Source organism: Taudactylus pleione, unplaced genomic scaffold, assembly GCF_031769625.1.
Source record: "Taudactylus pleione unplaced genomic scaffold, aTauple2 ptg000619l, whole genome shotgun sequence".
Lineage (NCBI taxonomy): Eukaryota > Metazoa > Chordata > Amphibia > Anura > Myobatrachidae > Taudactylus > Taudactylus pleione.
Genome location: NW_028285021.1, coordinates 2,703,961 through 2,716,684, shown reverse-complemented (window position 1 = coordinate 2,716,684; position 12,724 = coordinate 2,703,961). Strand labels below are relative to the sequence as shown.

The 12,724-nt window shown below is 50.0% G+C and overlaps 1 protein-coding gene across 6 annotated transcripts in view; it reads right to left on the bottom strand.

Annotated features, from left to right (window-relative positions):
• SYT7 (synaptotagmin 7) overlaps positions 1–12,724 on the bottom strand; it is a 412,892-nt gene that overhangs the window by 49,296 nt on the left and 350,872 nt on the right. For all 6 annotated transcript variants that reach the window (XM_088454514.1, XM_088454515.1, XM_088454517.1 and 3 more), the window contains one exon: positions 8,700–8,970. In XM_088454514.1, coding sequence (XP_088310640.1) covers positions 8,700–8,970 — 271 coding nt within the window. The remainder of the gene's footprint in view (positions 1–8,699; positions 8,971–12,724) is intronic.

The following is a 12,724-nucleotide window of genomic DNA, read 5'->3' as shown; positions in this document are numbered from 1 at the left end:
ATAATGACCCCCGCCGTTAGCAAGGCCTCTATGGCTTCCTGAACCTGCAAGGCCTTGGTTTTGTCCTGAGAAGGACTTGTGCAAAAAAACTGGCCAGGCGGCCTGTGCCGAAAGAACAGGGCGTACCCCTGGGAGACCACTTCTCGCACCCAGGCATCCGTGGTGGTATTGTGCCAGCACTGGGCGAATTGAAGAAGTCGGCCTCCCACTCTGGGGTCCCCCAGAGGAAGGCCCGTCCCATCACGCAGAAGGCTTATCTTCTTGCTTGGAAGAAGGGCGCCTAGCACTCCAGGCTTGCTTCTTTGGCTTTGAGGCGGTCTTGGGTGCGGACTGCCTCGGGAAGGACTGACCCTTTGCCTTGCCCTGAACCCGAAAGGAACGAAAGGCCGAGCTCCGGACCTTAGCAGGTGTAGTAGCTGAAGGGAGGAAGGCTGACTTGGATTTCGCCAGGGTATCTACTATTTTGTCCAGGTCCGGACCAAATAGTAATTCTCCATTAAAAGGTAAGGCCTCCAAGCCTTTCTTTGAATCCGCGTCTGCTCTCCAAGACCGCAACCACAAGGATCTACGAGCAGACACTTCTGCCGCCGAAACCATAGAGGTCAACAGGCTAGCATCCAACGATGCTTCTCCAATGTAGGAGGCGGCATCTCTCATCTGTCCTAACAACGCCCTCTGGACGTCTGGAGCTTCATCCGTAAACGTGTCCTCCAAGGCGTTGGCCCACCCCTCAATGGCCTTGGCCACCCAGGAGATGTCCATGGACGGCCGGGCTACAGCCCCTGAGAGAGAATAAATAGACTTTAGACAAGTCTCCACCTTCCTGTCCGTAGGATCCTTCAGCGAGGATATAGACGGCAATGGCAAAGTAGCACTCCTGATGAGGCGTGTTACATGAGAATCGACTGCAGGCGGAGTTCCCCATTTCTTACAATGCGCTTCCGGGAATGGATAATTGGACGCCAAGCGTGTCTGTGGCAGGAAACGCTTACTGGGTGTCTGCCAGGCCACCGCCATGTGATCAGTCAACTGATCAGACAAGGGGAACGCTGCAGAAGTAACCTTAGCTTTTTTAAAACTAGGATACCTCGACTTGGGAGCGGGTGCCTCATCCTCAATCAGAAGAGTGGCCCGCACTGCCTTAACCAGAGCCCGCACATTGATGGAAGACTTAGTGTCTACCTCCTGGACTGAGGCATCTGAGGCTGAGTCATCCTGCACCTCACCATCATCCGAGGACCCCTCAGAATCCGAAAGATGCGCAGCCTGCGCCATGACTGAGCGTTTAGACGCCCTGGAGGGCACGTCACTGCGCAACATCGACTGAAAAGCCGAAGATGCTGCCGCCAAATCTTGGACAGTGTGGGAAAGCGCATCCACCCAGGGTGGAGGAGCTGCCACAGGACCCTGAAACGGCACCACAGCCTGCTGTGCCACAGGGGTGGACTGAATATACATTGGAAACCCCGCATAGGGACCAACAGGCTGAGACCCCGGGGGAGTCTGCAATAATTGTGGGACACCCGGGGAATGGGGGATGACAGGCAGAGGCAACGCCCTAGTAGGGGCGGCCAGGGCCGCCATCAGGGGGGGACTGCCGGGCCTGTAGTCCCGGGCCCGGAGAGAGAGGGGGCCCGGATGTCAGCGGTGGGGACAGGGGTATATCTATGATGGGTGCACACCCTGCACCCATAAACTCTTTATACATACCCAGGGGCTCGGACTGTTTAAAGCCACACCCACGAACGCGGGTGGGCGGGGCCTATCCTATGTCTACGATGGCTCCATTGAGTATTGTGCACTTTGCACTGAGCTGGACTGGAGTGCTTTTCCGAGCATGCAGTCATGTGAATTGCCAGCAATCCTTTGCATCAACCAAAGGACGTTCCGCAGGGGCTGCTGGGAAACATAGTCCCTTCTATCTCTGTGACCAGTGGTCACAAAAGTGAAAGGGACTTCATTTCCCAGCAGCCCCTGCGGAACGTCCTATTTCTGATACAAAGAATGCCGGGAGTCTGGTGTAGTTGCCATATGCATACACAGGGGCAGGTAGTCTATCTCTGCAGCAAGCTCCCATCTGGCCACCTCTCTCCCCTCTTGCAAGCAAAGCCTAGGAAAGGGTTAAAGATAAGTGCTGACTACAGTAGTTCCCTAGTGAGGGCTGCTGTCTACCCCTGCTGCTAACTTCTGCTGTGTGTATGTGCCTAGCTAGACTGCACGTGTGTGCTGGAACTCCATGTGTGTGTATGTGTACTGGGACTACATGGGTGTGTATGCATGAGTGCTGAGACCTCATTGTGTGTGCTGGGACTAGAAGATATGTGTATACATATGTGCTGTGCTGTGTGGTGTGACAGCACTCAGTCCATAAACTGTCTCATCTAGCTGGAGTAGTCATTCCATAAATACAGCAACACAGCATATTAGATATTGGAAAAGTTATAATTATAAAAATGTCCCATATACATGCATTTATAGAATTGTATATATTATAACACAAACTTTCTGCTGTTTGGCTTTACTATAAAGCGGAAGAGCCATCACCATTCATATCCCCTATTACCTTGATTATTAGACTGTAGAATGGGGAGGGGGCTGTGTCGTTCTGGGGTTATCAGTTTCTTGTACAGTAGTGTGTTGTGTTTACCTGTACATTGTACTTCTGTAAGTGCAGGCATGGGTTACCTGAGCCCCTATCTGCATGGGCTTACCTGTGTCCATTGGATGGGCATGGGCTTATTTGTGCCCCTTTTTGTACGGACATAGGCTTACCTGTGCCCCTGTCTATGCTGGCATGTGGTCACCTGCGTGTGCCCAGGTCTGCGTGGGCATGTGCTTACCTGTGTGTGCCCTTGTCTGTACAGGCATGGGCGTACTTGTGCAACTATCCGTGAGGATATGGGCGTACCTATGTCCCTGTCAGTGCAGGCATGTGGTTCTTGTGTGTGCACCCATCTGTGGCTGTTTTGTTAATCCTTTTGTATTATATTCTGGGGACATATTGGCAGATTTAGGGTAGAGATTTCAGTAAGAGAACACTGTTCCCTTCACCACCACCCCCTTCTAACCAAGCCATTCTCCACTAGCTTCTACCTTCAGCGGGAACCTCCTGTACCATTTTCCTGGTGGGCCCTTCATGCCCCAGTCCGACACTGTACGTATCTGTCCATCGTCTCCAGTAGTGCTTCTCCGGTCCAGGGCTGCAGAGCAGCAACAGACACTGGGAAAATGGTGGCGGGCATTTTCACGGTGACTCGCGCATGCTCAGTAATGCTATCCCCGGGGAAATGGCGCGGGTGCCATTTTCGCAGAGATCTGCGCATGAGCAGTATATTATGGCACTGCTGCACCACCCTCTGCACCACCGCTAGATAGAGGAGGGGGCCCACACTGAGTCTGCACCCGGGCCCCCTCCTTTCTTAAAACGCCCCTGGGTGGGGATCAATCATTAATTTACTGGCAGCCAGGAAAAAGAAACAGCGCGCAGGCAGCATTCCATAAATTGCCAGCCGCAAGCCAATCACAGCTCGCGGACCAGCAGCCAATCAGCAGCAGACTCTTCTGATTGGCTGCAGGTCCGCGAGCTGTGATTGGCTCGCGGCCAACGCCGTATTTAAAATGACGCCGGCACGTTTTCTTCTCCCTGGCTGCCGATGCAATCCACAATGCTGACATCCAGGCCCGGTTTCCTCCATGCCTGACTGGCTGCCAGTGACAAGTAAGCATTCTGACCCTTCCCTGCCTTCCCTGCACCCGCTTTATAGTACAGCCAGCCTTCCCTGCGCACCCTTCCCAGTCCGGCCATCCTTGTCTGTCCTATCCCTCCTCTACTCCAGCCAGCCTTCCCAGCTCCGTGCCTCCCCCACTAGTCCATCCATTCTTCCCAGCCCTGTACCCCCCCTAGTCCAGCCAATCTTCCCAGTCCTGTGCCCTCCCCTAATCCAGACAGCCCTGTGCCCCCCCCCCCCTAGTCCAGCAGTGGCAAACGCAGGATTTCTAGAGGGGGGTTTCCAAATGCCTGATTTTAGAGTGAGTGTGGCCAGTCCATGAAGAGGGCATAATTACCACTTATCCAGCTTTAATATACGTCATTGTGTGTCATAATTCCAGCATATACAGGACCAGAGATCACAGTAACCCATTAAATACAGCAGTAGGGTCATCCTGCCTGAGCTGAATGTTTTTATTTTAGATGTGGGCACAATTCCTGGGCATGGGAGCAAGTCCGGGAGTCTGCGGGAGTAGCAGAAGAACCTAGCACTGCCCTGGACATATATGTAAATATTGGGCTTTTTTAGCAGTGCATCTCTAACAGTGCATGTTTTCCAAATCCCCTAATTGGTGCACAGGTGTATTTATTACTGGCTGATACATGTTAAAAGATCCAAAGGTGGTGCTATTTATTTCATTTATGATACTGAGAAGAATATGCAGCACTAGTAAAATTCCATTATATTACTATTTCTATTGTGGTCATGGTGTGGGCTGGGGAGGGGGGTTTCCAGGCAGACGGAAACCCCCCCTGCATTTGCCTTTGGTCCAGCCAGCCTTTCCAGCCCTGTGCCCCCCTTCCACCTAGTCCAGCCAGCCTTTCCATCCCTGTGCCCCCCTTCCACCTAGTCCAGCCAGCCTTCCCAGCTCTGTGCCCCCCATCCCGGGGGGGGGGGCCCTGTCTATTTTGTCAGTACCGGGCCCCATCATTTCTGATGGCAGCCCTGGGAGCGGCAGTCGGGACCGACAGACGGTCCGCAATGGACAACAGCACCTGGGAAAACATCGCCCATGGTGGCTCCTGCGACATGGGAGGTTTACACATACCAGGGAGCGCCTGGCACCGTCCGCACAGGCCGTCCTGTGACAAATCTTCCCTATCCACTCCTGCAGAACAACGCCTGCAGGAGAACAATACCGGAGCCCCGGAGTGCTCAATCTCCTCCTCAGACATGACTTAGGAAGAAAACGTGCGCACTCACCAGTGTGCTGAACAACAGCCCACAATATGGTACTGTGTAGCACACAACTGTATGTGACGGACCTCACAAATACGTGATTTATATAGGTGAGGTCGAAACACCCTTCCCCCGCACACCTGTAGGGCTTGTAGGAGAAGGAAAGGGATAGGTATAAGCTGACAGTAAGTAGAAAAAAGACACAGAAAGGCAGCACTAGCAAAAGTCACATACCATGCAGAAGATATACTCACTGCACCTTTCCACTACAATCAACCTCCCAGATTCAGTGTCTGGGAGGGCTATAGTGCTGTGTACACTGTCCTTGTCGGGGGAGAGGTACACAGGGGGACCGGTCCGCGTGCTCCCTGAAGATCTGCGCTGCCAGTAAAAAAATGGCCGCTGGAGGCCTCAGAGGAGGAGTGACCGAGTAATCTGCAGCTCAGCGACGCCAGACTCCGTGCTGAAAGGCGCGCTGAGCTGAGGGGAGGAGCCGCTAGACAGGGAAGGCTTCCTCCCCTGGCTAGCATATTTAACCCCCGGGTTTCCGGCATCCCGCTTGCCGCATACTTTACCCTGGTGGTCTAGTGGTCTGGCGGGGTATGCCTCCGCTGGAGGGGGGGCCCGCCGCCAGCGCTAGTGCCCCCGGTCTGTCCCCTAGACCGGGGGCATGGGACTGCATTTACAAGGAACCCGCGCACCGCCGCTAATCAGCGGTGCGCGGCTTGCCTTAATCTCCCCGGCGTCTTCCGGCAGCAGTCCCGGGGGAAGCCAGAGTCCGGCTAGTACAGACTCTGGCTTCCCCCGCCGCGATCCCCAGTTCAGTGCTGGCGTCGCGGCGCCAGCAGGGAGAAGGAGCGGCAGCGTGGGCGTCTGTACAGACAGCCCATCGCTGCCGCTCTGGAGAAAAAAACTATAGTAAAAAAAAAAAAATTAACTAAGTTAAAATAAAAAGCTTTAGGGGGCTGCTCCTGCAGCCCCCCCCCCGCAGGGTGACCCGACTCCGGCCAGGCACCATCTTAAACTGAGGTACCTGTGGCTCGGGGGCGGGGTATAGGGGAGGTTGGACCCAAGTGCATCCTGGGAGCAGCTGAAAGCTTTAACTCCGTGGTGCCCGAGGATCCAGGATCCAGCTATACCCCAAGGTCACCCTGTGGACCCCTATGGACCCTGAAGTAGAAAACTGGTTAAGTACTAATTCTGCCCTCTTCATTGACTGGTCACACTCACTCTAAAATTAAGCATTTGGAAACCCCCCTCTGGGAATCCTGCGTTTGCCACTGGTCCTTACAGCATTATTACATATCTAAAAAAAGCCACATTTACCACGTCACAGGATTGGACCAAGACGTAAAGACATAAAAGTTTTTATTACATTTGAATATACACAATCTGTTCCCTTCCTCTTTAAAAGATCACATGGAAATATGCTTTATTGCAGTGGACCAATTGCAAGAATCACTGTAATAATGACAATAACACTAACGTTACTACAGTGTTAGCATATGTGCGAGGGATTCAGACACATTCAGCCAATAAGAAGCAACCGCTGTTCATCAACATCATTTCATATTTTGTCATTAGTGACCCGCCTCCAAACAGGTGCATATGCATTGCTCTTATGGTCATTTCAAGATGCAGTTTGCTTGAACACTGTACTTAAAAACCCTCCTCCCGGTTCACTTAGCACATAAGGTCAAAAGCGCAAAGTCAATTTGCATCAAACTCTACATGAGCCCCATTATTATAATATATCCTCAATCACACTGTACTGATATGATACATTGTATTGATACGATATCAAAAGTGCCTGCAATGTGAGACCACACTAAGGCGCTCATTCAGAGGCGGTCGGAGGATGCAAGCGGTCGCTCAGAAACTGGACGGCCGCTTGCATCCTGACCGGACAACCTCTGTTTCGGTCGTTAGGCTGCTCTAACGACCGCTAGGGTGATGGTCGCGATGGTCATAGACCATCGCGACCATCGGGGCTTACGACGAGACCCTAGGGTAGGGTCTCACTTGTCGTAAGCCCCGGAGAGCTTCTGGCTCTGTCAGATCCGGGAGCTCTCCACTGACATCACTAGTGATGTCAGTGGGGCCTCCCCCAAACCCATGGGAACGCCTCCATTTGGGCTGCCACCCCCCCGGCCCGCCTTCCAAACGGGGCGAGCTGTCAATCAACATCGACAGCTCGCCCCCTTTGGAAAGAGACCCGCTACGACGGGCGCTGTCGGTCGTAGCTGGTCTCACGCATGCGCACGAAGGAGCCGGCTCCCTCGTGCGCATGCGCAGTGGACAAACATCGAGGCGGCCGTGCGGTCGTAGACCGTACGGCCGCCTCTGAATGAAGCCCTAAATGCACTTACACAAAGTTTTCCATGCACACTAATCACTCATTAGAACACTATTCCCCACATAATCAAAATGTAAAATCTAACAATGAATAAAAAAAATTAAACATATTAATTATGAACATATTAATAAAGCTAAGGTACCCAGCTCTATAATCAGCAATCGCTAACATATAAGTGTCCACAGCTAAATAAGAAACAATGGGCAGGATATGTGACGCCTCACATTCGGGATTCGATGCATTACGCCACCCTCCGCTTTGCGAATGAGGGACTTACAGGTCTATGACCCAGAAGTCCCACTGGTGTCATTTTGCGCATGAACAGAATGACACATGCGCCGCCATCTTGCTGTGGTTTGCATCCCTGCAAAGATCCCTGAGATCTGTGCAGGCTTCTACAGTGATAAAATGATTAAAAAAAAAAAAAAAAAAAAAAGTGTAAAAATAATATAAAAAAATAAATAAATAAACAGCGTGGGAATTTCCTGTCATTTCATTACCAGTCCTGGGTTTTAAGATTAGTGCTGGTAGTGAAAAATTGTGGGGACCCCATCATGCCATTCCCTCCCCCAGACCAGACTAGGCACCGGCGACTACAGCGACCTTGCATACAACTCAGAATCAGTCCCTGTGAGGGAATTGGTATTAAGGCCCCTACACACGGAACGATATTGCCAACGATCCGACGGATTGGAACGATAATGCTGACAATCCACTACGTGATTTTGACAGGTAATTGCACGATAACGACGTCGTTATCGTGCAATCGCTTGCAAATCATCCGCAAATCGGGCGGTAAAATGTTAAAAACGACCAGCAATGCACGTGCCCACTGGTCGTTTTTAACATCTATCATCGCCCACACATGACGGTCAAACTGACGACCGCCGTCAGGTTGCCATGTTCGGGATGATTGATCTGCATACACTGAACATCTGAACATTCAGTGTATGTACTTCACCCCTAGGGGGACGACGGCACAATTATGCCGAAATCGTGCCGTCGTTCCTGCATCTTGTAGTGGGTGGGCGGCATAAATCAGCAATATTGTTCCGTGTGTATACACGATATCGTGCGCTCCTATGGGGTCGTCCGTCGCTTCGCCTGCATGTTCAAAAGATCAGGCGAATCGACTGTCGATCCCATGTAGTGCTAAGAAGGGGGGGGGGGGGCGGTCGGGCACCAGATTGTCCCGTTTGTAGGGACCGCCCGATATGTCGGCCCTTGGATCGTCGATCACATCGATGGGTACACATTTTACCGTGTGTACCCACCTTTAGATCATACATTTATAATATGTCCTGCTTCTGAGCATTGGTGGCCCATAGTCTTGAGAATACAACTGGAGCAAAATAAGAAGTAATCTCTGCTTCCTTTCACCACCGGTGTCTTACCTTCAAAGAGGAAGGTCTCGTTCCAGTGAGGGTTGAGGTTTTTCCTCTTCACCTTGGTCTCCAGCTTGTGCTTTTTGTCTGGCAGCAGATAAATCTTCACAAATGGATCACTGGTCCCACTGAAGTCCTTGGCCGGCAACTCCTGCGCCTTCATGATCTTGACTGTGAGAGTAGACTCCTGGAAGTTGTAGCCAACGCTGAACTGAATGCGACCAAGTGTTTCCCGTCCTGAGGTGTCATGGCCGTCTTCGTCATCTGACCCAGGAGACAGCTAAAAGACCAAAAAAAAAAAAGTCTGTACTTTCTATAATACACTTACTCCCAAAACACACAATTGCCCAATCATAGTTGAAAATAGTCAGCCAACCGTCAGTATGTAAGTGAGATGACTCCCTGTCCCAGAATAAGGTGGGGAGGGGAAGATGACATACAGTATACTCAAAACCACTTTTAACACCCATTTTAAGTATATATTTATATAAATGTATTCATTTTTCAGTGGATTATTTTGAAAACAGCATCACTTATCTTCTTGTTTCTGCCACACTACTTTTAAAAATTATCATGGGGTGTAGAGCTCAGTGCTAGCCATACGGAGGTATGGAGGGGACACCCCTGGAGACGGTGAATGGCGTGGATGTGAAAGCTTTACAGCTTTTCAAACTTTTCTGTAGAGATAGTACAGACAGCACTGCTATGTGCTTTACTTCCACCAGATGGCAGCACAAATGAATAGAAATATTTGGTAAATCGTTATTATCAGTTTGAGGATACTAATTGGAAAAAAAAAATAAAAAATAGGTGGAGTTCAGCAAAGAGCTGAGAAGCCATTTGATTTGCTTCCCTGGCAGTCTGTGGGAATGATGTGTTCTTTAATGCGGCAGCTGCATTGTCAGCTAGCAATACAAAACTACGAGTCACAGGCAATCTAACATTGGGGAGGTACAGGAATGACCAAATCATATCTCCACTCCACAGCACCATTCTTGTCCCCTCTGGTAAAGGGGTGAGAATAAAAATATGTAGTGCAAATACAGCAAGGAAAATCACTCTGACACTCAAGTTTTGTCCATCTTCCCCAGTGGGAAACATGACATCCAGCAGAGACCAGTATATTATACCCAGCATGGCCCAGCACGTGCTATACCCAGCAGAAATTCAGCAATGACCACAACAATACAACAACCAGTACATTACACTCAGCAGAGACCAGTATATTATACCCAGCATGGCCCAGCACATGCTATACCCAGCAGAAATTCATCAATGACCAAAACAATACAACAACCAGTACATTACACTCAGCAGGGACCAGTATATTATACCCAGCATGGCCCAGCACGTGCTATACCCAGCAGAAATTCAGCAATGACCACAACAATACAACAACCAGTACATTACACTCAGCAGAGACCAGTATATTATACCCAGCATGGCCCAGCACGTGCTATACCCAGCAGAAATTCAGCAATGACCACAACAATACAACAACCAGTACATTACACTCAGCAGGGACCAGTATATTATACCCAGCATGGCCCAGCACATGCTATACCCAGCAGAAATTCAGCAATGACCACAACAATACAACAACCAGTACATTACACTCAGCAGGGACCAGTATATTATACCCAGCATGGCCCAGCACGTGCTATACCCAGCAGAAATTCAGCAATGACCACAACAATACAACAACCAGTACATTACACTCAGCAGAGACCAGTATATTATACCCAGCATGGCCCAGCACGTGCTATACCCAGCAGAAATTCAGCAATGACCACAACAATACAACAACCAGTACATTACACTCAGCAGAGACCAGTATATTATACCCAGCATGGCCCAGCACATGCTATACCCAGCAGAAATTCAGCAATGACCACAACAATACAACAACCAGTACATTACACTCAGCAGGGACCAGTATATTATACCCAGCATGGCCCAGCACATGCTATACCCAGCAGAAATTCAGCAATGACCACAACAATACAACAACCAGTACATTACACTCAGCAGGGACCAGTATATTATACCCAGCATGGCCCAGCACGTGCTATACCCAGCAGAAATTCAGCAATGACCACAACAATACAACAACCAGTACATTACACTCAGCAGGGACCAGTATATTATACCCAGCATGGCCCAGCACGTGCTATACCCAGCAGAAATTCAGCAATGACCACAACAATACAACAACCAGTACATTACACTCAGCAGGGACCAGTATATTATACCCAGCATGGCCCAGCACATGCTATACCCAGCAGAAATTCAGCAATGACCACAACAATACAACAACCAGTACATTACACTCAGCAGGGACCAGTATATTATACCCAGCATGGCCCAGCACATGCTATACCCAGCAGAAATTCAGCAATGACCACAACAATACAACAACCAGTACATTACACTCAGCAGGGACCAGTATTTCATAACATCCACTATGCTACGGTTCCTGTTGCATTCCTGTTTCCGTATGGAACCATTGAACATAATCAGTAATTTACAGTATATGGAGGCACTAAAGCTGGGTACACACTTGTCAATATATTGTTTGTTTGAACGATATATCGCGAGTACATTGGCGGGTGCGTACAGCCGATATGTCTGTGAACGACCGCGTTCACAGACATATGAAATCGGTCCTGCAGCCAGGGGCGTTTTAAGGCGAGCAGGAGGCCCGTGTGCAGACTCGAGCGGGCTCCCTCCTCTCTCTAGTGGTGCCACTGCCGCCGCAGTCGGCGGGTGCAGCTACTGCGTGGGTCTCCAGGAAAATGGCGCCCGTCCCGTTTTCCTGGGGACAGCAGTACTGCACATGCGCGAGTCACCGGGAAAATGGCCGCCGCCATTTTCCCAGTGATTGTTGCTGCTCTACAGTGCCACCTGTACACTGCGCCTGATTCAGAGATGGACGGTATTGCAGAGCTGCACAAAAGCAGCTGTGCAATATCGTCCAACAAAATTAAAATGCAGCAGGAGATGTCTGGGAGGAATAGACCCCTTCTTGCTGCATCTGATAGATCTGAGTGCAGTGTCGGCAGACCCTGCCTCGGGTCACCATTGCAACCATCGGTCCAAATGCTCTTTTTTAACTTCAAGCTCCTAGTTTATGCAGGTGGCCCTGGTTTATGCAGGTGGCCCTGGTTTTACAGGAAGGCATATGGATTTGCAAACCACAATGACAACAGTTGCAGGGATGGAAAAATGTGCACTTTCCGATTGGAGGTGTTGATTGGAGGTTAATCATGGCGTGCCTCAAACAGTACGGATTAGGCGCACAAATGAGTCTAGTTTTACCTTGTAGAGGAAAAGTAATGTTTGTTTTTTCATTACTGCATACAGCTATAGGTAAATATCAAGGGTTCATTGGACAGGTTTGCTTAAAGCACAAGTTCTCAAACTCGGTCCTCAGGACCCCAAACAGTGCATGTTTTCCAGGTCTCCTCACAGAATCACAAGTGAAATCATTAGCTCAGCCTGTGGATCTATCAAAATGTGTCAGTGAGTAATGAATACACCTGTGCACCTGCTGGGTGACCTGGAAAACGTGACCAGTATGAGGTCCTGAGGACCGAGTTTGAGAACCACTGACTTAAACGCAGTCATTGCAGTACAATCACTTGGTTATTAAAATAAAATGTTGTGGAAGAAAATTGGGTGTGTACGAGGGCGATCCCAGTTTTGTAGGTGCGCGTGATCTGATGTTTCCTCCTGCTCAGAGGTGGCGTAGACCAAGAATCAGACCTAGTCCTATACTTTTAATGGGACACATTTTACACCTTCCGCTTGCACTTCCTAATGTACTCTCACCTATGTGATCATCTAAGACATATACACTTACTCTCCCAGAATTTCTAGAAGACTCCCGAATGTGGGAGAGGTCTCCAAAGATCCTGGGAGAGTAGATAACTTTTCCCGTAAAGTTGGCGAGATGGGGGCACGACTATGACTTCGACCCCACTTGGTAATCCCGAGTATTGCAGCATTACATCATGCGGGTGAAGCTGCACCTG